At 38.8% G+C, this 27,748-nt stretch overlaps 1 protein-coding gene across 4 annotated transcripts in view; it reads right to left on the reverse strand.

The window, feature by feature from the left end:
- Positions 1-6,342: 6,342 nt before the first annotated feature.
- The window catches only part of LOC110451175 (cGMP-dependent protein kinase 1-like), a 109,073-nt gene continuing 87,667 nt past the window's right edge, over positions 6,343-27,748 (reverse strand). For all 4 annotated transcript variants that reach the window (XM_021499044.1, XM_021499045.1, XM_021499046.1 and 1 more), the window contains 12 exons: positions 27,032-27,109; positions 26,588-26,682; positions 21,608-21,679; positions 17,276-17,347; positions 16,343-16,430; positions 14,326-14,465; positions 13,660-13,749; positions 13,128-13,269; positions 11,316-11,479; positions 10,891-11,013; positions 10,474-10,603; positions 6,343-9,039 (listed from right to left, as the gene is read on the reverse strand). In XM_021499044.1, the coding sequence (XP_021354719.1) occupies positions 8,941-9,039; positions 10,474-10,603; positions 10,891-11,013; positions 11,316-11,479; positions 13,128-13,269; positions 13,660-13,749; positions 14,326-14,465; positions 16,343-16,430; positions 17,276-17,347; positions 21,608-21,679; positions 26,588-26,682; positions 27,032-27,109 (1,293 nt within the window). In that variant the 3' untranslated portion in view covers positions 6,343-8,940. The remainder of the gene's footprint in view (positions 9,040-10,473; positions 10,604-10,890; positions 11,014-11,315; positions 11,480-13,127; positions 13,270-13,659; positions 13,750-14,325; positions 14,466-16,342; positions 16,431-17,275; positions 17,348-21,607; positions 21,680-26,587; positions 26,683-27,031; positions 27,110-27,748) is intronic.

Here is a 27,748-nt window from a genome sequence, read left to right on the forward strand (position 1 = left end):
TTCATGAGAGGTAACTCGTTTATGATGCGGTACTGATATCATGATAGGGTTACTCGTTTATGATGCGGTACTGATATCATGAGAGGTAACTCGTTTATGATGCGGTACTAATATCATGAGAGGTAACTCGTTGATGATGCGGTACTGATATCATGAGAGGGTAACTCGTTTATGATGCGGTACTGATATCTTGAGAGGTAACTCGTTTATGATGCGATACTGATATCATGAGAGGTAACTCGTTTATGATGCGATACTGATATCATGAGAGGTAACTCGTTTATGATGCGATACTGATATNGTACTGATATCTTGAGTGGTAACTCGTTTATGATGCGGTACTAATATCATGAGAGGGTAACCCATTTATAATACGATGACGATCACCTTAGAGGGTAACCCGTAATGATGGGGTACTGATGTCCTCATAAAATAAATATTTTATAATGCGAACTGATTTCTTTGATAAAGTAACCCGTTGCGCAGTACTGATATCCTGAGATGTTAACCCGTTTATGTCACGGTTCCTATGTCCTCAGAACGTTACCCTTTTATAATGCGATCAAATGATTGACCTTCATCTATTTTCAAGGTCACAGGGGTCAAGTATATTAAAATCTTTTCACAACTTCGTCTGAATAACCAAGAGGCCCAAGGTGATGCTTTTTGGCCAGTCACTTGCTGGGATGAAGGTCTACCAAAATTGTTCAAATGAATGATCTTGACTTATATTTAAGGTCACAGGGGTCAAATATGTTAAAACCTTTAAAACATCTTCTGAAAAACCAAGATGCCTAGATGTTTTTTGCCAGTATTATGCTGGGATAAAGGGCTACCAAGTTTGTTCTATTGATTTACCTTGACTTATATTCAAGGTCACAAGGATCAAATATATTTAAAACCTTTCAACAGCTTCTTCTGAATAACCAAGAGGCCTAGGGTGATGCTATTTTGCCAGGAACAAGCTAGGATGAATCGCTACCTAGTTTGTTCAAATGAATGACCTTGACTTATATCCAAGGTCACAGGGGTCAAAACCTTGAAACTACTTCTTCTGAATGACCAAGAGGCATAGGGTGATGATATTTGGCCTAGAAAATGCTGAGATGAAGGGCAACCAAGTTTGTTCGATTGAATGACCTTAATCTTTTTCAAGGTCACTGGGGTCAAAAAAGTTTAAAACCTTTTAACAACTTCTGATGTATAACCAAGAGGCCTAGGATGTTGATATTTGGTCATTAACATGCTGGGAAGAATCGTTACCAAGTTTGTTCAAATGAATGACCTTCAACCATTTGCAAGGTCAGAGGGGTCAAATATGTTGAAGTTTTTAAACAACCTCTGAATAATCAAGGGTAATGATATTTGGCCAGAAGCATGCTGGTATGGAAGGCTATTAAGCCCGTTCAACTTAATATCCTTCTTTGCAAGGTCACATGTGTCGCATGTTTAAATCTTTTAATAGATTCTTTTGAATCAAACACTGGTATTTTGCCTGTAGCCGTATTTTAGTCCACTTTTAAGATTACAAGTGTAAGATTAATACCTGGTGAGCGATTCAGGCCCATTGCGCCTCTTGTGCTACTAGAATGGCATTGCTCTTATCTAGTAATGTATCATAGGGATCTTCCGTGGTGTTGCCTATTTCCATATATATTAAGTTAGAGGTGTTCAATGGATATTTTGAATTTCTCTGGCAACTTAGATATTTTGTTGATGTCTTTTGTTGGCAGATGAATACAGTTTTGTATCCTCAGTGAAAACACCTTTACTATGCATTTTATGACATCTGACGTGTCGTTAAGGTAAATTAAATTCCATTCATCTAATAATAACTTTTACTAGTTGTGTTGAGCTGGATCTGCAAAGTATAGATCCATGTTATTCAACACTTGATCTTGGATCATTCTTTGCATGATTGTAAACGGCACTGCTATTTAGTTAATTGGTCTAAATTGACCCGGCAATGTATGTTCAATTGAAGATGACTATGTAACTGTAGCAGTTTTTGATGGAATGTATTGACACCTTGTGGTGAACTACGACGTGCGTTCTTGACAATACTGCAATTGTCTTTTTGGAATATATCACGCAAGTGGAGCTGAAATAGAATCACGTCACCCTACATTTTTTTTTATTCAGTTCAATTCATATCATTGCTGATGAATTTCTGCCAGCAACTAGAAGCTGAAAAGCATGCAAGCTACTATTGTTATTGGTTGCTATTTTGAAACAGTAGTACGTCCACTTTATAAAAAAATGATTGCTATATGTATGAGCAGCAGTGTCGCATAATGTTCGTTTAAGTTAGTGTCGGACTAAAATTTGTTGTTGCTTACGGTAAATACGAATGACCGGCGATGTACGGATATTATGTAATGGGATAAAAATTGCAGACGTTGACTGGTGTATTTCTATATCCCCTGGAATTATTATTAGATCATATGCGTGTGATTTGGACGTATTACGTGGTTCGAGAGCCGAGTAAACTGAAATTATTTTGGGAAAACTGCTCAAGGTTTCCCTAAAGTGTAAATGCTAAATTATATATACCGAAATGACCCTGTTTTTATAGATATTCCCTGTTTATCTATAACGAGAGACAGCAGCTACACGGTGAAATAGTGGTGTAGAAGAAGAGCAAAACAACATAGGACAGATGCATGATTACTTTGTCGTAGGCATACCATCGCTAATTTACATTCTGATACATATTCAATAAAAAGAAATATTAAAATTGTTATCATCTTCAAAAAAGGCACACTCTTGGGACCAGTGTATACAAAGTGAATTCTTGGAAAAACGTTATTTTTCACCCTTAAATGAGAACAAATCGATAGTTTCGTTCCTCTATTCATAACTACATGTAGTTATATAGGAGAATCGTGGGAAATTATAAAGAAATTTGTTTCATGTTTTAAAATGAACAAGAAGGTTTGTAATTATGAATACCATCCACATATAAACCATCCGACAATTGAGTGATTGTCCGGGCAAACAACATACAGACTATACTATCAGGAAACAGCGTCATTCATAGCCGGTTTTGAAATATATAAAAATAATAATTGCATTCTGTCCGTATCCTTTGATTTGAGATGAAATTACAACTGTGGCACATTTATCAGCGAACACATGAAATATCGTGTATCATAGACGGCAACAAGGTGCTTAAAGTTCCTTTCATTAATGCCCCCCGTTAGTGACAGCAAACAATAACCTCCTTCCCATTTCCCCAGTACCCGAATACCAGAAGTCTTTACTTTTTCCTCTTTGGTATGCTGGTTTTGGCAGGAAAGCATAACATTGCACTATTTCATAATGATCTGTCACGATTCATTCGCTCTGTGTGAATCTCGAAGGAATTACTAAGTCTATCGTTTTTAAATAACAAATATTGAACACACCGTGTCAATGAAAACAGTAGAAATGGCTTTTATCTCCAAACGATTTTCCCGCTACAGTTGCCTGCCATTATATTACAAGGTTTGTGATGCAGCCGGTTTTTCCCTCCCATCAAGTCTCCACCACCACTGATCTCCTTTATTTTTCTATTTTGACTCCCATCAAGTCGCCACCACCACTGATCTCCTTTACTTTTCTATTTTGACTTGCGGCAAGGCATGTGCTTCTGGTGTATCAGCATACCCTTATTTTCCACTGACACAGTCACATTTTCTTCTGCCTTTTTCATAATATACCCCTGTATGGTAGCGCATTTATGTTGATCAATGTACGTCTGTTGTCTTTACAGGGTGTATATAACAGTTGTTTAACAATTTGAATTGTGTAGACACATTTTTTAACATTCGTACCGAAGTGTGATGCAGAGAATCGTTTCTATCTTTCGCTGTGCCATAAACATGACAGAGATTGTTGCAAGGTAGATTTCTCAATTGCGTTGTTGTTGGTTTTTTGCTTGATAATATAGATGTCATTTCCTATTTTCTGTTGTTGAAGTTACGTTACTCACAACTTCCGTGACATCAGCAACATTTGTACCATATGATTTTCTGGCCTTCCTGGTGTTGCATTATTTTCGGCTGGCGACCTTAGTTCTCCATCTCTTGATAATGGTTTCCGGTTTGGGTTCATACTTGATGCTGTGTTCAGGCTGTTTTCCTCTTTGTTCATTTATCTTTAAAAATGTTTTCCTAGATGGGATTAAGTCATATTTCCCCCAAACAGTTGGAGACCATTGCGGAACAAGGATAATCAACAGAGTACCATCAGCATCTGTCTTGCCAAGAATCTCTGCTACATTTAATGTGTAGTTTACCACCATTTAACTTGATGCTGATGTGCATCAAGCACTCTTCTAAATAAATTAGCGGCCAAGAGTAGTGTTTCCAATGAAGTGTTGACTTTTGTCTGCAGTTCTTTGCAGAGTAACGACATCTAACATCAGCAAACTCTAACTCCTTGGTTCCTTCTGAACTTGTCTTAGTGTTCTCCTAATCTGAATTTCCTGGTGTTCCATCTCTCCCCAACTGAACTTTGTTCTTTATTAAAACAGTTTTAGGTTAAGTCGATTTTGGATGATTATTCTTTTGTGAATTGGTAATTGTACAGATGTTGTATCGACAGTATTCCTAGTCTTGTTCTAGGTCTTACATAATCAGAACAGTGTGGTTACAGAAGGCAAGGTGGCAGGCATTGAGGATATCTGACACTATCTGCTTTGTAGCTTTCCATCTTTTCTTGTGGTGTAGTTATGTCTCCAGAACACATCTGTATTGCAAATCTTTTTGCATTAACTCAACTCTTAGCTCCTCTATATTTTCATTCTCTTGAAATCAAAAACTTAAAATGATGCATCCTAAAATTGAAACCTCCCCACGTATACGTGTAAAAACCGACGAATCTCCCTCTCCGATAGGATTCATGTATCTTATCCCATGATTGCCCTCTGTCTAAACCCATCGACAATTATTTCTGCTTTCATTGCCTGGCTACTCTTATTCTAGTTCAAAAGCATTAGTGCGATTAATGTGGCTTTGGTTCAAGAAGCTGATTGTGGGCTGCGTTAGTAGCATGATTTGTTCCTGACGTCTATATATGATAATGTATGTCAGTTTTTACATGTGCTGTCCGATAATAATTGCCACGGCATCAAGAGCGTTGACATTTTGTTTGTTTGTTTTGCTCCAGCCTCCATCGGTTTGATTTAAGCAATGGGATCGGGCACAATTAAAAAAAATCCTTATACAAAGCCTCTAAATGTTTCCAAACCACGCTTCCAACGTTAAATTATATCTTGTAGCAGTAAAGGCTGGCTGTGACTAACCTTGGGAATCGAGTGTCGCCAGGAACTGGTTCATATGATCAGCACCATTTCTTGCTCCTAAATCACCGCATTTTGCTCTGACATTGATGTCGTACCTTCTTGAGTTTCCAAATTTTTGAGCTGCTTTCAAATCGGAATGCTTCCTTGCAGCAGTAAGGCCAACTGTACAGAGTTCCGACACTAAATTCGTAGGCGGAATTCCGTTCATGGCTGCAGAGCGAGCACGTTCACATAGAGCAGTATGTATGTTAATTTCAGACATGCAACTGGAGTTTGTCTGAGTTATCATAAGAAATGCGAAGAAAGGAAGCGATGATTTTAAGTTTGTATGTAGATACATAAAGCCAAACCAAATACATATTTTACTGCACCATGTGGTCATTTCGCCCATTTAGAACGCGTTAGCATTATGATACCCCACGCTGCTCTGACTTTGATGTCGTAAGTTGTTAAGATTTTATTTTTTTGGTTTCTCTCAGACTGAAACATATCTTTGGATTCTTGTCACTCTGCATCCATGGGCCTGTATCAGTTGCGTGTGCATTATTTACTTGAAGTATCTTTAGGTAAGTAATTTTAACCCGCCACATAACGACGAGTGCAATAGGGCGGTTTTAGCCTGAATACAAATGCTCTTAAACACGGTTTGTATATTGTAATCGTTTCACTTTATGGTTTCGGAGATATTCTAGAAGCTCAGTGTTTGTGTATACTCCAAGTCGACATGCTGCTTTATAGCTTCTCCACTAGCCAATAGATTGAGAACATTTAATTTGACATTTTCCCCTACATATAGTAATACAATTAATTCTAAATCGACCAATATATGCTATTTTATGGGAAATACATAGGCTACATTTTCAACACAATTGCCATTTAAGCCACATCGGCCAAGCCAATGAGGTGAAAAGTATATATTCTCACTCAATATAACTATTTCCCCTGTGCCCATTTTATAAAAATTTGCAAACTTCTTCGTTGATCCGATATCTTTATTCTGGCTGATCGTCATTTCACATTTTGTCGGAGATAGCAACGCACAGTAGAAGACCATGTAAGAGTATTTCATATTTCTTTATTTTCTATTAAAAATAATCACGAGTACACCCCAGCCACTATGTAAGGCACGTTACCCTCCAGTTGAACACCCAACTATGGCAAGTAGTACACGGGAATTGTGTGTCCGTCCGTACGTCCGATAACGACGGACGGACAGGTTAGCCTGCAGCACCAGTATAAACGTCATCAACACAATGAGATACATGTTATACAAACAGGTATACAGAAAAATATCACAAACACTATTTCAATACAGAAAGTAAATGAACAATAATCCGTATAAATATAGTAATGCCTTTCTTTTGATCTGATTTTTATTCTATAGATTGAGAAGCAATCAGGTGTTTAAAGATAGTAATACCAGGCCCCGGGACCATGATACAATCTTAGACGTTAAGTTCAAACTGAAGTCAAATTTATACTTAAGATCATTTCATGATTCTGGGGCCAGGTCAGTATCGGTTGAATCGTTCTGGATCGGAGTAGATGTTGGGAGACAGGGTATCCGTCCACAAGTATTAGAGTAGACCGTAGTTATGTACGGGTAGAACTGGCCACCACAATCGAGGCAAATATTAGGGTGCCATTTTATACCATGTAAACTGAAAACAACATCCCACTCGTCAGTATATATAATAAACCATTATTAATAAATACACCCCAACAACTATATACCCCAACTGTAATCGGAGATGAACACTAAACACTAAAACCACGAAAACGTATGTACACGAGGGTAATATCTAGTGTTACGTTAACTACACCGATCTCTCTACCCACTCAGTGTCAACACTCACACACAGTATAGTACTTAATGTTATCTATAACCCCACATTTATATAGTCGCTATCACTTAAAACCATACCCCTGTATAAGCGATGCTTTTACTTAGCTCCCCTCAATTAACTTTTTAGTATGTTAAAATGACACTACCTCCAAATCATACCCCCCCCCCCCCCCCCCCCTCTCTTTCCCCCTATAACAAATATCATTTGTGGCACAATTCTGCTGAATACTCACAGTCAACGTCAGTCAAACAGCTGGTTTACCGGTGTTTTACGTGTATTGTATTCAAGATTTCAACTCCATGTTATATCTCTCTACATAATGTCTAAATTCAGTAGCTATTATCAGCCGTTACATTGCTATATATTAAATTATATATTCATATACATATCACTATACTTTCTTCATACCTGTTTCAGTAAATCACATAGTTTTCACGAGTTCCGCTCATTCACGTGGTTTTTCTTTCGCAAAGGGAAACAGATCGATGCTACATCTTTGACTGGGTGTTGATAAATGTTTGCGAAATGTTGTAATTAGTCATCCATCTTTTTGATAATTTGCGCGAAAACAAATATCAGCTCAAATGCTAAATTGACTGTCTGCATTGATAACCTTGCATTTATTAGACTTTACGGAATATTGTATTTAGCAATTTAAAGTAAATAACAATTGTTTCCGTCATTGCGTTTCAATCAGCTGTACGGTGCCGTGCAAATCATTTTGGCATACTGTACCTGATACAAATTGTATAGGCCGATCACGTGTCTTACGATCATCCTTTAATTCCCGTGATGTGAATTTAGCGGATTGAACATTCTCAAAATAAATGTCTCGCGAAATCTACCTGATTTACAGTTGTTCCAGTACTGGACCTACTACACGTCCTTAATCCTATAGACATCATGGATGAGCATATTGGGACTAATATATTAGCTGCATTAAACAATTAAAACTATCAAAATGCCAAACAAAGCTATCCAATAAAGTAATAACACAATGTTTGGACTGTACTCCTGAATCAATATACCGTATACAAGCAGTGTTCATAGCCTGATGAATCACTCAAGTATTTATTCATTCGTAATCAAATCTTATTTTTTGCATCTTTTACATCCGATTATCTGAGAATATTTGGACGGTGTAGGGAAATATAGTCATTTTACGAGTGCATGTCTTTCGGATTCTGGGCAAACAATTAAACAAATCGATCTGAATCTTGCCAAATCAATCGAAATAGAATCTCTGTTTGTTGTTTGTTGCATCCAAAACTCGAACCAAAGTTACAGCACGTGGTTCTATGGAGGATGAGAGCAGTGCATGACAGCCACGTGGGCTGTCAGCACAAGGTATTGGTGCAAGACACACAGCGGACACTGGAAAGTATTCACACAAATGTCTACTATAACGAGACGGAGATCATGATACCACACAATGTCGAACACTTCATTATCACAGCCTGTCGCCTTACTTTGGTCGGCCTCGGGAGTAGCACTAGTCATTGAACAGTTTGCATAGGTTATATTATAGGCGCCATTCCACTATGTCAGTGTGACGTCATTCCACTAGCTCGACTCCCTGGTTTCTGTAAGGACGGATGGTAAGGCCTATGACGTCACTTCCTACACTTCAACTGAGGCTATACGTTTGACACTGAATTGTTCAAACTCCTCAAAAATTGCTTTTTGGGATATTATGGTTCTGCCATAATGCGCTATCCTTCCACGACTTTCGTTTGTGATCAGGTAAGATCACCTCATACGCAGGTCATCACTTTCACTTTAAAGTACATATCATGTGATCTGCCATCAAAAATCCTTGTCCCAACCTGTAACATCATCCGGAGGTGGATCGTCTTCCTCTTCTGGGTAATCGTCGAAGTTTGAGGTATCTGTTGTGCCTTTTATCTGCAATATAGAAAGTACAGGAAAACTTATACTGATGTTACAGTAGGATCTGTGACGTTACAAAAGCCTTTGGTTTCACATCCCTTTGCAATGGTACGTAAAGCATTCTTATGGAAATATTTTCACTCGCAAGACTACCAGTGACAGCTTTATGCCCATTGTTTTGTATAAATATTCCCGAGATATTTGGGTAATCACTAAAACCTTAACCGAATCAACACCGAAATAATATCAAAAACACATTTTAGTGATTTGACATCTAAATATGTAACACATGTTCGTGTAGCAACAGCGAAAAAAGTAGACTAGCGAAACTAGAACACTGACAGGTCAGTAAGGGCCCCGTTTTGTGGCAATATATCACCCATAATCATCAAGAAGCAATAGCTGAGCTTGACGTTTGACATTTCGACTTCAAAAAGAATCACAAGGAAACAAAATATACTTTTTACATGTACTTTGATGTGAGTCTTGTTTCCTTCCCCCTCCATATTTGCTTGGCTAACAGAAATGTAAATACCGGTGCAATACGCATTTGTTAGCTTTGATTTGTTTTATTTCACCTTATATACCTCCTCCATCAAGAGCCAGGGTCAAAGTCAGAGATCCACTTTGTCTTTGACCTTTGGACCCAAATGACCTTGATCATTAACCCAGTAACCCCGAACTTTGGTCAGTTGACTCCTTATTTAATTCTGATCAACTTTGCTTCATCATGTCATAACAAAACGTTCATCAGTGAAAAGATGCAAAATTTGACCTTGACCTTTGAATCTGATTACCTTGACCTTTGACCTTGACTTTTTACCTCAGTTTGTATTTTTGTTAACTGAACATCTTGACCAAGTTTCATTTACATCGGTCAATAAATACCCAAGTTATCAGCCAGGAACATAATTTGTGGACGGACAGACAGACAGACAGACAGACAGACAGACAGACAGACAGAGTGCTCACTAAAGGGCATCCGTATCTCCGATACGGGGGCCCTAATTATACCGAAATACCCAAACCATATAAGCGAATCAACACCGAAAACAAAAATCATATTAACAAATCAACACCGAAATACCAAAAATATATTAGCGAATCAACACCAAAGTACCAAAAACATATTAGCGAATCAACATCGAAATATCAAAAATTATATCATCGAATCATCAACGAAATACTATAAACATAAATAATAAATTGTAAGATCTACCGCTAGGCCTCACTCGAATATACACTGAAATAGTAATAATAGATATCTTAATGATTTAACATCGAAATATAAAAAAAACGAATTCAACAATAAAGCACCATAAACTTAATGAGGTATAGATATAGAGAAGCCATAGAAGGCAGAAAGGCTCATCAAGTATATATTTATCCGAAATATAAGTGTAAGAATATGGAATATATGGATATTCAGTGAAGGCCGACATGACTTACTGCTGGAGTTATAGGCGGCTTGTGACTCCGTTTCTTTAGACCATCCCAGTTAAATCCCTCGAACCATTTGTGTTTTTGTATCTCTCGCACTCCGCCCCGCCCGAACCCTAAACGTTCTGACGGAGTCTCCCTGCAAACATACATATCTCATTAAGTATAACTCATTAATTGCAAATTTCTATTTTAAGAATACAGAGACATCATTATAATTTTATGTAAACAAACACACTTCTGTAAACAATAGAGGTACTTTGTATAATTAGTTCGAGGTCATTTGATGGTTTATTTTATACTTAAATGGGTATTTATACTGGCAATACTTTCAATAGTTTTTCATATCCAGTTTGATACACTTCATTTTCAATAATGGTTGATCTTGAACGACATGTTAAATAATTATCATATACAACACTATACCTGCATAGTTTCTTGATTAGGTTTTGGGCGTTCTTTGTGATCTTGCGTGGGAAGTCTATCGCATCGATACCCTTCAGAATGATGTTGTATGTTTTCATAGGATCCTGGCCGGAAAACGGCGGACTGTAAGAAAGTAACATTGTTAACATACTCGCGTACAGCAGAAATCATGTTTCTGTCATTCCTGTCATATTTATAAATAACTGGCAACGCAATCCTAACATACGTGTTATGCAACGTCAAGTTATCTTTTTATCCAATCGTTTTCTCTTCATCTTTCTTTCCTTTCCTCCTGTCTTCCTATACATTGTTTTTGTCCATTATACTCCTGTGTGACCCTACTATCGTACCATCTTTTAGACGAATGTCTCACTTAATTTTATTGATGGTATTGCTGCCCTACAGATCGAAATACGGGGTCTTACCTGCCCGTCAGTAGCTCGAACATGAGTATTCCCAGTGACCAGTAGTCTGCTGAAATATCGTGACCTTTGTTGAGAATGATTTCCGGCGCCACATATTCAGGGGTGCCACAGAAGGTCCAGGTCTTCCTCCCTAGTCCGACCTTTTTCGCGAACCCAAAGTCCACCTGTTCAAAAAAGACGTATTCTATTGGCAAAGGAACCAAACAAAAACAATGGTAATCATGCAATCACTAAGGTACATCTGACTAGCAAAATTAGACTTGACGGCGTGGGGAGAGTTCACGGGAAGTTCTGGCTGTAGGTCATCATTGCCTGTTAGGTGATGTCGAATGGTATTATATAGGTGCAATTACATACGTGTGTCTTACAATTATCCGTAACACTTTCCTTACAAAGTCAGTGAAGGTTTGATGAGAATGTGTACCAGTTCCTACTGTTAATGTCAATGACCTGGCAGTTTGTACAGGGCAATGATAACGTTATGGCTTGATGGCTAGACTGGATTACTCGTATACACGCTGCAGTAGCTATGTACACCTAGCCTTGACCTTGTTTGACCTTGGCATTGTTTAGGGTGTTGTATATTACAATGTTTACATTTCTCGTGTGAATGTACCTAACTACCCATACTGCGTTTTCTATATATACCAACGTACACCGTGCAATTCTAGCAGTTATTGTAATTTACACTATTTTGACATGTAACCAAGAATGTTTTATGCAAGGAATGTGTCAGACAAACCCAATATCATGTAAAACGAGGCGTGTATGTTGGACAATATTTAGAGTTGGCTAGTCGATGGTAAGTTAGCCTATAATGTAGAACCTTGCGTCCTACATTCAGACACAGTAAACAACACGACCCAATTACTTAGGTTACTTTAGTTATCAGCCGGTACAAGTAGACTAGATAACGATACATCATCTCGTTAATCGTCAGTGACTATACAGCTTTGTGTAGGAAGGTACCTTTTTTCTCCGTGTACAATGAAGATGAGGCGGGGGAGGGCGATCTCTATGCGATACGTCTAAAGTACCTATTTGCCAGTACAACGCGGTATCCCTTCTGACAAGAGTTTAGACAATATTTCCTCATACAAAAGAACACACTAAGCATATAGAAAATCCTCCAAACAAGGTTTATTTTTACTTTTTAATTTCTCCGTTTTACAAAAGGTTTATGGGGATTTAATGTATAAAAATAACTTTCAGCGAATAAGTTTAAAAATGTTTTTCGAAAACCCTTAAGTTGGCAAGTTCACATTATATCAATCCAATAATACCTGACCTACATATTTTTAAATGAAATTTCAATCCATACTGCATTAAAAGATTTCTCCAGTTTATAAAGATATATTTCATAACATTTTCGTCCAATCATTTTCAGATTTAATAAATTGTTTCAACACATCTTGAATAACAATATTAGTCATGTTAACTCCCTCTCAGCTCGAGTTATAGATGCTATCAATTCACACAAGAAAAACAGAAAACAACCTTTACATTCAAATTATGTGAATTACAAGCTATATATATATATATATATATTATGAATTTGTCACACTTATTTCATATTAATTAACGACTAAGGTATTAGTGTAAATCCAAATTAAACGTAAACTACCTTTGTAATGATACTGTATGATGTGTTCGGGTGTAACAATGATTTAACAACTAAAAGCCATGTGGTGATAGAACATTGGACTCTTATGTACCCCATATCAATCTATTCCAATATGTTTGTATAGTTTGACCTTAGATGATGACCGTACCTATAGGTCAGTAGGGACTCGTTCACAGGATAATACTGACCAGTTTGACGTATCCCTGAGTGTCGATGAGGAGGTTTTCTGGTTTGAGATCCCTGTAGACGACGCCCTTGTTATGTAGGTAAGCGAACGCCTCCACCACACAGCCCGTATAAAACCGTGTCGTACTGTCGTCAAACGAACCCCTGGCACAGAACACATTCCGGATAACAACACATTTTTATGCGTTTTTAATTTCATTATTATTTTTAATCCCCATTTAGTAGTAGTAATCGTTTATTCGGAAAGTGACGTATCTTTATGTTTGCTGTCGTGCTTTTGACCGACTTAGACAACAGATTTCAAAGTGAAAACCCCGTGTGATCGTTTTGTCTCATTTGACATTTTACAATTCCCATCAAACAGCATTATTCTCGTCCGTTTTTGGCAAAAAGACTTTGAATTTGATAAAGAGTCATTTTGGCGCTTTTTAGTCGAAGTTGAAATAAAACGGAAATGTTGTGCACGCTACTGAAGGCTTTGACATATTATCGAAAGATGTGACTCGTTTTTCTCGTGATTTGGTTGTTACTCACTTGTCTCGGAGAACAGTCCAGAGCTCCCCACCTAAGCAGACCTCTAGTAACATGTACAGGTATTTTCTGTCCTTGAACGTCCGATACAATCTGTAGGACAGAACAACACTTATATAAATAGCACGCGTTTTATTGTTATAGTGACGACTTGGAAGATCAAGGGGAGATAATGTGTGATAAAGAAAAGAAAAAGTATGATTAAACTCGAAAACGTTCAGACAATGAGGTTTTGTGATAAGAATTGTATTCAATGTTTATGTTATAAATAGAGTACATCATAAGGGCCCACGTGCTGCGAGCACGAGATGTGATGTGATACGACGGAGGGCGTGTTAACACGGCTTAGCGATGTATACAAGGCCATTGCTGCACTCAATATAAGATACTTAACAACTTTTTGGCAGAGCTATTGTAACGTCGCATTAAAATTTCGGTAATAAAACCCAACAGCTAGATAAACAAACAGCACGTGTGGAGCAGCCCGCTAGGGGGAGTCTGGTCACGCTCATGTCCTTATCAAGGCCAACGGGAGAGGTAGAGAGTGGGGTGTGAATAGAAATTATGCCTTCTAGGGCAGGTATAACTCTTCCAAGAGACAATTACCAAGGCAACAGAGGCCGTATATGATTAAATGGTACCGATGGCAGATTAGGTAATCACACTGACCTCACAATGAAGTCGGATCTCGATTCGGACATGATCTTCTTCTCGTTCATGATATGTTCTTGCTGTCTCGTCTCCACGATGTGATGCTTTTTGAGGATCTTCAGGGCGAATGTCTTTGTGATATCATTGTTTACCTGGACCTAAAACGATATAGTTCCAATAATGACATAAAAACAGTAAACAGCATAATAAATACAGTGTAGGCGCATTTATCTCTGGTACGCTAGATATAAGGGTGTTTTATCAATTACGAATCGTTCCCGGAGTGAGGTATATTGGATGGAAGTATTCAGGTCAAGGTTTCTTTATCCTGTATGCTTGTACAGGTGGTGAAATGCACGATTTACTGCATACGATTGCATACCCGTAAAACGAACATGACGATCTAGGGTTGAGAGGCTCAGACATTTACATAGCTATCGTAATGTGTTGAGCGGTGGTAGGGTTACGTGTTTATGGTGTCTGTAAGGAGGGTTTCCCGCGAGTGTTTGTGTTTGCATAGAAGTTGCTACCGCAATCACACAGTCATTCAGTTACAATCATCAACGCGCAATCATACACATCAAAATCCTGTTGTCTCCGGCGGAACGACGTAATGGCGTCTTGTCAAACGCTCTGCTGCCGTTCACTACACATCAAGGCACCAAGGTGATACATTTCTCAGAAAGGTGGAAAGTTGGCGACGCTACTGAGGATATTCCAGTTACAGCAATGATCAGGGTTGCCAATATTTAAGCTTTAGTGAATGACGGACGACCCTAAATTAACTTTGCGTACACTTTTTTGTGGGGTGGTAATACGTTTAGGAATATACTCGATAACCTACGATGTAAAGCGTTGAACCGATGACTTTTTTCAACATTTACAATGCATCATGAGACCAATCATTTCGTTAAGTCAGATCACATGACTTAATGTTCAAAACACGTGACCAAACATTAACATTAAATACTTCTATGTGCTCAAACTATTCTCTGCGATCACACACGATGAAAAAGTACATATGACATTTGGTGCAAGTGCATTGACAATGGCGTAAGGGTTTAACCGAACCATGATGTAATTCTTGGCAGTTGCCATTTCGGTTTGCAATTACCTCTCGTAATCTTTCCAAACAATGCTAGTAGCCGCGGTAGAATCTTTGGAATGAAAATGATTCTCAATTATGAGAAAAACACCTAGATCACGATCACAGCTTGGGAGGGCGTCTCATCAACAAGAACAATAAACTCACTCCGAAAAAAATGGGGACAAACATGTTACCATTCCTAATGCAATGTTCGGAAAAAAGTGACGGTATACAAGAACACTAGGTCAATGTTAGGGATATCGATATGCACACTTCTATTAAGTTTGAGGGCATAAATAATAAACTGTCCGTTTGCTGTGGTTTTATGTGCTTGTGTGATGGTTTTCCCGCAGTGGTGATAACTCTCATTGCGGTGCATGCGTTGTCTATCTGATAGCCAGCGAACCACAAACAGGAACGCAGCACGCGCAGATCTATCGAAAATTGATGAATGTGTATTATATCCTATTGCAAGTCGTACCAAGCTTGCTGAAATGCCAGAGACCCGTCTACATATATACCCTTGTCAGCTGTGGGGCCAGCATCTGTTCATATCTATCTGAGTATGAAGATCGTCTTTTTATAGAACGGTGATAAATTATATCATTTTTCTATAACTTCGTTTCAGAGATGAGCTTGCCAAGATCTAAGATAATCTATGGCTACATCGTCAACACCATCGCCGCCGCCGTCTCTTCCTCCCCCTCTCCCCACTTAAAACTCTTTTAGATATTTATTACGTATACAGTATTATTTTTCCGTCGGAGTTGATAAGTAACTCTCTCCTATCAAATACGTTTTATCTTTAGAACATCAGACATGTCAATAAAACTGCCTTGTTCGAAAGCCTCATAAACTTAACAAAGTGTAAACAAATGTATACGGTACAAGAAAGTCTTAAGACACATTGGTAAAAAGGACAAACACAAGCTTGTACAGGGCACTTACCAGTTCCACGCGGCCGAAACCCCCGACTCCAAGCGTGGCAACGATACTGATGTCGCTAAGCTTGAGTTTGACAAACTCCGGGTCGAACCTATGCAAAAACAAGGTCATATCTACATATAACATACTTTTCATACTGTATCAGTGCAATATGTCAAGTTGATTATTATTGGTAAAAACTGAAACCGTCCGTGTTGTCGCGATGCCGTATTTGGGTGGAGGGAGGATAATTGTCTGCTGTTTTGTTGGATAGGTACGTTTTTCTATATCATAGTAGACGTCCAGGCTTTGTCTATGTTATATTACTCTTAAGGTATCACACCAGTCCTGTAAGGATTGACATTGTACCAAATACATAGGACATTATACCGTAAACACAGTAACTAATGGATAATACCAAATACATGTTAACGAATTCATTGCAGCAGATACAAAGTACATTATACAAATAACAATGCGACATTTCTACTATTTATATAAAATGGTGCCATATTTTGATTGGTCACAGATATAATGTTTGACCTGGCGAGTGCACTATGCCTTCAACTCTGGCCACTATTTCGGTACAACACTGTTGGTATTGTTATTCTGAATGTGTTCATAAAGCTGTTGGACTATGAATTTTGAGGCCTACTCCTGACAACGTTTTTCTGCCAAACTGTAACATTGTCGCTTAGGGCCTAAGTCAATATTTGTCTATATACAAAGAGCCACAATCTCTTCCAACTCAAACGCCACGGAGACCATGGAATGAAGCTGTTTGACAATTGCAAGCCACTCTTACAGCGCATTACCGCATAGTATGATTATATAGACTACGTGAATAAAAGGATGATGCTACTCTTGAGGACGTTAGTAATGACAGATTAAAATTCTAAAATGAATGTAACGTCTACTTCACTAAATGTTGCTGTGTTTATTCAATGGTATACTTACACGGCTTTTTCATCCTCATCTTCGTACACTCGCTTGAGCTCGTCTAGATCACTGATTAGCTGTGAGTACGACCTACAAAGGCAATGATAGACAGTTAACAATTTGGCTTTGATCCGAAGTGTTAGAGACAGGTAACATAAGTCTTTATGTGGTTTTTGTAAACAACTGGTAACCATCTGCTTAGATTGATACAGCCTTTGAGTTCGGCCTTTGGGCAGGGAATCAACATCTGTCAAACTGAGTAGACCACAGGGATGCATGCAGAATTAAACCGATCAAGGCGGTGCTATTATTTACATGTACAGTGTTAATCATTAGCACATAATACCTTTTAGCGTTCTTCCACTTCCTCTTTGCATTTCTACTATCAGGTATGACATTTAGTTGATGTAGGCCCTTAGTGATTGTATTTTGTTCGGGACCTCACTGATTGTCTTGTAGTTTGTTCGGGACTTGAACGATTGTTTGATCGGGCCTGAATGATTCATTGTTCGTTAGTTTGTTCAGGACGTCATTGTTCGTTAGTTTGCTCAGAACGTCATCGTTAGCTAGTTTGTTCAGAACGTCATCGTAAGTTAGTTTGTTCAGGACGTCATCGTTAGTTAGTTTGTTCAGGACGTCAATGTTCGTTACTTTGTTCAGGACGTCATTGTTCGTTTGTCTGTTCAGGGACGTCATTGTTCGTTAGTTTGTTCAGGGACGTCATTGTTCGTTAGTTTGTTCAGGACGTCAATGTTCGTTAGTTTGTTCAGGACGTCATTGTTCGTTGGTTTGTACAGGACGTCATTGTTCGTTAGTTTGTTCAGGACGTCATTGTTCATTAGTTTGTTCAGGACGTCATTGTTCATTAGTTTGTTCAGTATGTCATTGTTCGTTAGTTTGTTCATGACGTCAATGTTTGTTAGTTTGTTCAGGACGTCAATGTTCGTTAGTTTGTTCAGGGACGTCATTGTTCGTTTGTTTGTTCAGGACGTCAATGTTTGTTTGTTGGTTCGGGTCTTCGGTGTTTCTTCGGGGCCCGTATTAATGGAACCGTTCTCATGCTCAAGCATGGATTTTGTGCTCAAGCCTAATTTCTTGTTCCCGTTATAAATTATTTTAAAAATCTTATTTTGTTAAAGCTTTGGACAAAAATTGAAGAGACTTCTAGCCGTATTCAATAATTAAATTAGACTTTTTGATCGTTGACATGATTAAGGTGAGTTACAAGAAAACTTGAACACAGAATCCATGTTTGAGCATGAGAACGGTTTCATGAATACGGGCCCAAGTCTTCGGTGGTTGTTATTTTGTTCTGGTCTTCAGTGGTTGTTAGTTTGTTCATGTCTTAAACGGTTGTTAGTTTGTTCATGTCTTAAGCGGTTGTTAGTTTGTTCAGGTCTTAAAAGTGGTTGTTAGTTTGTTCATGTCTTAAGCGGTTGTTAGTTTGTTCATGTCTTAAACGGTTGTTAGTTTGTTCATGTCTTAAGCGGTTGTTAGTTCGTTCATGTCTTAAGTGGTTGTTAGTTTATTCTGGGGTTCACTGCTTGTCTGCTTGTTTGTTTGACGCTTTACGTCATCGCAACATCAGCTTATATTGACCACTTACTGACCACTGTATGATGCCAAAACTATCTCGTCGACTTCTATGACGACATATGTATTACGTTCAAAACTACAGATTTTATGACGACATATGTATCACGTTCAAAACTACAGAGAGAGAGAAAATGAGACGTTGTTGAAAAATATCTGAAAGAAGCAGGTCAATCTTGTCTCCTTAGTGTTCCGAAAGAAACAAAGAGATCTAAGAAAAATGCCTATTCCCAAAGGGTTTTCAAACGAGTCTCCTCATTCACTCAGAAGGTACAACCCATTAGCGAAGGAGTTGGCTTGCACGAACTTTGTCAACATATACGAATAATGCTTAGCTTGCTATCATGTATGATAAACATGCAGATTTTCCATGAATCTTTCCACGTGTATGAATGAGTTGGTCCTCCTGCTAATTAATTGTGATAAGAATATTATATTGTCGTCAAGCCAAGTCATATATATTTAGAGCGGAGAGAGAGATATGCCTCTCTGTAGCATGGGAATCTCCGGAATGGTACCATTTATACACGCCATGTGTCACAAGGCCAAGCCCAGTATCTAGATATTTTATTCATGGATTCTATCTTTGTAGCGTGTAACCATGAATCTTCACCACGTATAAGAAACCAATGCCAACGCATCTGTCCATTACCATCGTTAATTGAAATATTTCGTCTCCTCGTTTTGTTCTCTTCTTTCAACCAGTTTTAAAACTAATTGCTGCCCGAGACTGTATTGAAGGTGACTTATGCTAGTATTGTGCAGCTGTCAGTCAGCCTTATCAATCGGAAGAGGTATATCATTAGCGCGTTAGCTGAACTAACGGCAGTTTGGACAATCTTAGTGCCATGATGTATAAAAAGCAATACAGAAAACAAAATAACACAGCGGCAATGCATAAGGACAAAACCGGAAATCAGATTCCATATGAAAGGTCAACCACAGGAAATGAGGCGACATTGGAATGAGAAGAAAATATCATGCCCTCTACCAAATGAATGTTTTAAAAAAAAATGAAGCTAACAAATGTGTTCCGGTGGTTTTAGTGTGTCCTGTTACACATGTGGCACCCATCATGACGTTATCTATCTGATAATGAAAAGCATGTAGGTCTACGATCTTAAATATTTATAACCATTCTTGACACTGAAGTATGATAACTTGATTTATGTCACTCGGGTATAAGATTCTGGCTAAGTGTTTAATTGGTCAACAGGATCGTCTAGAGGGGAAATCCTGATATTTAGAACTGGCTCTTCAGTAGAGAATGAACTGTAACATGTAATCTCCATAGCCAGGGCAGACTGTAGGACGTGGTACCTTTCTTATAGGCGTGGTCGTTCCGAATGGTACCACTTCGTTACCAGACTACCTGTCTACCTGTCTACAGACGAATACAGGCCCATTTTGATACGCCCCACCACACAACAACATGTATGCCTATCGTTGTTTCCAGATTGGAACCATTTGTCAAGCTTGACTTTTGAATTGAAGGAATTGTCTGTGCTCATTAAGATCCCATATTTCAAAGCCGTACCTGTCAACAGCCAATTATAACACATAGATAGGTATTAGGGCCAGGAGATAGTATCAACAGGTTTCCAGGTCTGTTAACGAGCCCCACACTCACGTAAGAAGTTTACGTCTCAGTGTGAGGCAATACAGAGCGTACCTGTACGCTAACTTTTGTTCCGGTTGTGAAATGCAGATTTTCGTACTTAAAGAAAAAACACGTGATTTGTTAAGAAACATTCTCATCTCTTCAGCCTCGTTTAGGGTAAGCAACCCCCGAGGTGATCCCATACGCTGGTGATGAAAACGTTCTATCTGCCGGTTCACCAGCACCGACAGAAACGTGAAAGGTCAAGAACACTTTTGGATTGAGCTTAACAGCTATTTTGTGTAACATTTCAAAACATTCGAAAGCCGCCAAGCTTGGTGCAATAAATTAAATCAATAGCGCAACAAAACTCAGAATTTGTCAGAATATAAGACATTGGCGCTACAACGGATCCTGTGTACCTGACGAACCAGTGTTGACGGGCCCTGTCATATCTGTCCGTCATGGGAGGGACTATACACGTCGACATATTCCAGATATACGAGTTTAAAAGGATGTCAAAAAACCTATCTCTATTATCTTGACCTTGATGAGGCAGATACTCATCACTCGACTGTTTATGAAGATTGGGCGAGGTGAAGCCCTGTGTAAATCAGCCGCTATTTTCCATTGCCCTTGTCTTACAAGGCGGCCCTTTCCCGGCCAGCAGCTTGGGGTGGTGTAGAGTTGCAGGCAACGGTAGGAGTTGCTATCTGCCAAATATTACAATAAGCATATATTCGCCCATATCAAAAGGTTACCATATGTTATTTAGTTTGAGAGAGCGGATATATGAAAATATTTATAAACACCTGGTACGCTTTGTTACCAAGGTCTTTTGGCATAGGCGAGCGCGATTCTGGTACACATATTAATGTAGATGACCGCCGTTGACCATATGTACGTTTCGTATATTTGGGGAAAGAATGGCGTCAAAACAAGTGCCTTCTCCTTAACTGTGATACTTTACGCACGCAGTCTGTATTTGTTCCCAAAACACACAGACCCGCACGCAGTCTGTATTTGTTCCCAAAACACACAGACCCAGATATGACGCCAAATATCCTTACGCCATTATCGTAAAGCAAAGATAACAGGAACAGAATGCGTGGAAGTTTTGTACAATGAACATGCTAGCCATACTTAACCATACTTACTCTCTATCAATGACCAGACAGTCCACTCCGGCCGGGTCAGCAGCCACGATACTGGCCGTCCGAACATCTTCCCTGTAAAGTTATCATAAAATATTTATCAAGATGAGCAAAAAAGGAAATATGCCATTGAATGTCGATTAAATTAACTAATAAATTCAATGCAAACAAACTGTCATCATGTTTATACAATGATCTGAGAGTGGAATAACACAGCGTATTGTGGTAGAAAACGAAATATTCAAATGAGCTGTGGACTACTGAGAGCATAATTATACTTTACGCGGTAAAATGCGCCGTTTTTGCAGCGAACTTTTACGTGTAAGTGTGTCTGTGGTTTTGTCTGGTTTTGCCCCGAATTATCGACCATCTCGACATTAATGTCATGACCACCTTAAGATAATAACATGTCTGGGCGTTACAGATCGGATGCGGCGCTTCCTGCTGGTTCCTGCGGGTTTATGTTTACCTTATATCTACGGTAAATTGGACGTCAATGTCCCCTGGCCGTCGGGGCAGCTTTCGAAAGGATTACAGTCGAAGTGGGATTACTGGTAATGGGTGGCGGAAACTGATAAATGTTGAAGGAATGAGGGGGATAATTGATTGTAGAGAGGGATTACTGCTGTTAGATTAGGGAGGAAGATCATTACCGGAAAGAAAAGAGAAATAAAAGTCCGTTGAGAGGAATAATGTTTGATGCAAGTTCGACTGGAGAAACTATCAGAACAGATTACAGCCCCGGGGCATCGTCCTGATGCGGTCAGAGGCCCCGGGTCACGCATGGGCGGGGACTTACATCAAACATCAAACGCATATGAAATCTAGGACGCTTCAAATACCTTACAATGATGGATGGAACTCTATATTTATAAACTAAAACACTTTTTAATACATGAAATGAGAAATAAGGCGTGAACAAAACTTCTAGGAATCCTACAACACTACCCGACAGAAAATAAGATTTGCGCGATATTTGAAGTAACAGTCTTAAATCAATCACGAAGTAAACTGATTTTGCAGTAAAAGTTACTAATTGATACCATTAAAATTCGCCATCGCCCTATTGCTTATAGCATTATGTGAGGGCCTCTCCTCACAAGTTTGGTTTTGGATAGGGTGAAGCAGATACTTATATATTCGTCTCTGGGTGGAGGTACTGTGTATAGGGAATGTTGTGTTCAAATCGAGCAATAAATGCCTTTTATTGTTTCCTATCAGCAGTTTTAAAAAGGAGGAAATTAAATTCTGCAAGCATCAAATTGGTGGGTAATTGGTAGCGTGCGTGACCTTAATATAAAGTTCTTTATCTATTCCTGTCCGCTATCGGGACCAGGTAGTCACACTTCCGCCAACACTACGGTAACACGTCCCGGTGTTTGAAGGCTCTATCATAAACACAAATATTATTCTTATTTTAATAAGACATTCATGAACCAAATGGGAACGAGCTTCTCTGCTCACGTGCAAATAAGTCACATGCATCTCATACAACGTGAATATGTAAACACATACAGGGATGTGTATACACGTGCAGTGTTACTGGTCAATATAACACGAAAAGAGTTCAGCAATTAATATCTTAATACGTGCATAGGTCACTGGTTTATCCGTTAACACCTGCAGGGGTCAAAAGAAAATCTATAAACACGTGCAGTGATCACTGGTCAATCTATAAACACGTGCAGAGGGCAACGATCAATTTGTAAATACGTACAGTGGGCAATGGTCAATCTGCTAAAAGAGTAATTAACGTTTTCTTCTAAGGTTTGTTTGCTAGGTTTTCTATCCGAATTAATGTTTAATATATTTGTACCCTGCAAAGCAATACGAAAGACAATGGGCGCTGAATCCGTGCGATTGTTACTCAATGACGACCATTAAAGAGAAGTGAGACAGTTAACGGCGTGCATTTTACAAACATCGAACGGACTACCTTTGAACACCGGCGCCATCAACTTGTAAATGTTCGGTTCGCAGACATATGTATATTTAAATGGCCAGTACATAGCGATGTACTACCATCGAGGTTGGCACTCGACCCTTCCCTGACACGCCGACTTAATGCGTGTCATATTGAGACCGTTTATACATCTTTACATCAGTATTTCATTCGCCAAAAACGCACGCGATTGCCTTCCAAAGCTCACAATATAACGAACATTTTTAAACAAGCGCTATTTTTAGTGTATTGAAGAGGTGGTGAGTCATTGGAGGATTAGAGCTGCGATAACCTTCACCAGTCTCTCGTACCGCTCCGTGTAAACTTAGTTTGGCATCTCACCTACACTTAGAGGAACATCAGTGGCCACACCGACAAACTGACCAAGGCTGGCACTTTCTTATTTATTCATAAAGTCTTTATTTGAAGGATGCTTACTAAATATACACGGTAGATTAATCGCTCTGAACTTTGGGCAATAATCTATTGTGACGATCAACCATGTGTGCCTTGGTCTATTTTAGTTCATCGTTTCGTGAATCATACCCTAACACCCCAATAAGCCAAGTTAATGGAACGTACCGTGAATTTTAAGCGAAGGATTTACTCGCCATAGCTCCAAAATTCCACGGACCCACCAACCCTGTTATATAATACTACTTCGACCAAGTTAGCAAACATATAGTACGCTCATATTTGACAGCATAATCCTATGGGGATATAACAAAGGGAAACCATATAGCTTGGAAGTTTGTTAAACCGGAATCAGTTTGTAACTTAATACCTGGCCCAGTACCAATACAAATGTAATGAAACGATCTACCGGCAATAGGATTGAATTAGTAGCCGACATATTTGAACGCAATGTCATGACGTAGTTCTCCCTATCCGGGCACCTTTACGTCCGAGTGCCGCCCCTTCCGGTACGGAGATGGTTAATTTCTCTTTAATAGTAAACACAAGTAACTCCAATCCACAACACTGTTTAACAATTCTATCTATTTCTAAAGTATAAATCTTATGTATACCGGTATTTACAGAAAGCATAACATGTGACGACTGTGACGCCCTCGTGCAAGAAAGATATTTTTGGCATGGTATGACTTTGTAGTTTTGGCGTTGTGCACGTACATGATATTTAGCATACGTGTCTAATTCTGATTCACGCCGGAGACTTAAAACGATATCTGATGATTGGGTTTCATTTACAAATTACAAAGTAATTTATTATAAAGCGTAGCTGTCGACATAACAGGATTGTATTATTATATGTAATTGCTATTTCACGATTATATAATATAAATGGTTCATTTCAACAAAGACATACATACAGGAAGCATGTCATCTAGCTTACAGAGAGGGTGGATCTGACCTGGGGTCAGGAGTCTATATGCAAGAAATGTTTCCGTTATCAAATGTTCATGTCTTCTCTTTGATGTTGCGTTTCACCAGGTTTTCATAAACGTTGTACAATGGCGCCACTGGGTTTCTGCCAGATTACGAGGGACAATTATTTCCTACAAGAACACCGTATAACAGACTGTCTATTATACAGTAAAGGTGCATTTCCTTTTTAACTTTCACGTCCGCACTATCAATTTGATTAACCGAAGTAGAATTATTTTAGGATTGGGTTCAGTAAAATATTGTCTTCGATCTGAAGAGGGTGTACTTTTCCAGTCCATTGGCGACTGCCATCAAAGTTGTTGTTCCCTCTACTGTGACGTAACTAAGATTAGCGAGCCGGTATCCTAGTAAGGGAAGCGTGTCCTATCTCCGTTCGACCTAAGTCGAAACTGTTCGCCAACAGTTTGGCTACACTGCATTGTCTTGCTATCGTCATTAATTAACTAGAGAACAATAAATTCTGTCAGAACAGTTCGTCATCTCCGTGTACTGAATACCCTGTGAATGCTCAGAAATAAATGGGCATGGTGTTTACGGGTAAATGAACTGCATTAGTCAAAGTTCTCCAACAGTAGAAGGGAACCTAGTTCACCTATATTCGGCAGATATGCGTGGGAATGCCAAAAGCCTTGGTAAGTCTGGACTCTTGAAGTGGCTAACTTAATCTGTTTCACCTGAACCATCTCACAAATGAAAGGAACTTCCGAAGACCTTATCCACTGTTTTTTTTTTAAATTTAAATATTTTTTTTTTTTATATTTTTTTTTTATTCCACTAAATGACATCATCTTATTGCTAGCTTCTTAGATGACGCTTGAAACATATTCTAATCATAATAATTGACCAAGAAAATAATAAATCAAAATTTCGCAAATAAAAAGTGCTACTTACTCCTGTGATTACTATTACGTTACTGTTATGTTCCAAATACACGGTATTTATGTGTGTGTTTGACGCCTCTATATCTATGGTCTTTCTCTGTTTATTATTGACAATGCAAACCTTCTGGCACAATATTCATATAAGATTCGTATATTTGAGAATGTACTTACGCTAAATTCATGCACAGATGAATTTAACGACACAACCATGGAACACGATAGAACAGAATTAAACTTCTTTGTTTCCTGCGCTATTTTAATATTTATCACGGAGGTGGAACACAGCATTTCTATACTGTATTCACCCCGGTAGTGCACCTATCCTCATATTGATAAGCACGCTATCCCCTTATTGACAATTAACTCCTGTCAGGCATGCTATCCCCTCATTGACATGTTACCTCTGTACTCGCCCATGAAGTGCATGTAACCCCCTTATTGATAATTGACCCGTACAGTGCATGCTATCTCCGTATCAACATTTGACCCCTGTACTCGCCCATGAAGTGCCCGTTACCCCGTTATTATTAATTGACCGTGCAGTGCATGCTATCTCCGTATTAACATTTGACCCATAGTACTCGCCCATGAAGTGCACGTTACCCCATTATTGACAATTGACCGTGCAGTGCATGCTATCTCCGTATTAACATTTGACCCCTGTACTCGCCCATGAAGTGCACGTTACCATTATTGACAATTGACCGTGCAGTGCCTGCTATCCCCATTCTGACACTTGACCCCTATACTCACCCCTGAAGTGCACGCTCCCCGAAGAACTCGCCCCTCTGAAGGAACCGAATCACCTGATCATCTCCTGCCTTTGATGTCTTCTTTGTGACCTTCACCTAACGACACAGACAGCAAAAATAACGACAAGCAGCGATGTATCTCCACAATATCGAACTCGCTCGGATACTTATATAACAATGGTAGATTATAAGTACTTAGAAACTGATTTTCAACTGTAGCAGTGTAGCTTAAATTATTCGCAGTGTCATATGTAGACTAGGAAGCAATATACTTTCAATCCTAACTAGCATATGTTCAATTATAATTGTTAAGATTATGATGTATTGCTACAACAGTTAAATCAAATTTCCATTTTTTTTCAAATAATTACGTAGTTTCTATTTGAGATTATGGGAGCACTTGAAGGGTACAAAACGATAATTGCCAAGACAACTGAATACTGACCTTGCCCTTGGCGATGATATAGAATGTGTCACCGCGCGCCCCCTGTCGTATAATATAGTCGCCATTGTTGTAGTGAGCCTGAAATAGGAAAAAATACCTATCTGATGAAATGGACTTCAGTATTTCAAAACAAAGTTCTACGATTAGGGTTTTCATGAATTACACTGAATTACGTAGGATGTTAAAAACCCAGCTGTGTTCATTTCGCATCAAATGTTTTATTTGCGTATGGTCTAGAATTACAAAGTGTCCGATCATGTCAGTCTATAACAGCATATACAGGTACAGCAAGTGTTTGTTGTGTAAGTTTTGTAAGCACGGAGACGCCATATCTAAATAATCTACGCACGCTTTGAACGTACGTGTTCCGTGGTATTGTAATAAACGGATTTACTTCTACCTTGATGTGACATTGTAGGAGAAATGCTCCAGCTGCTTCAACAGCTGTGTTCACGTGAATCTTCATATCGAGGCTTGTCCATACGCTATTTATGGTTATCATTTCATAACGATTAACAAGGTATCGAACCGATCATTATAGAAGAACTTACGACTTACTAAAATGACAGTTGCCAAGGTATATTGAAATATCCCGTTTGTGATGCAGACCATAAAATTACCGTGCTTGTTATAGTCCTGGTGTTAAATGCACATGCATGTGTATATTTATAGCCAGACATAATTAAGGTGAGAGAGGCACGTCCGTTCGTATTTTGG

Source organism: Mizuhopecten yessoensis, unplaced genomic scaffold, assembly GCF_002113885.1.
Source record: "Mizuhopecten yessoensis strain PY_sf001 unplaced genomic scaffold, ASM211388v2 scaffold5859, whole genome shotgun sequence".
Taxonomy (NCBI): Eukaryota; Metazoa; Mollusca; class Bivalvia; order Pectinida; family Pectinidae; genus Mizuhopecten; species Mizuhopecten yessoensis.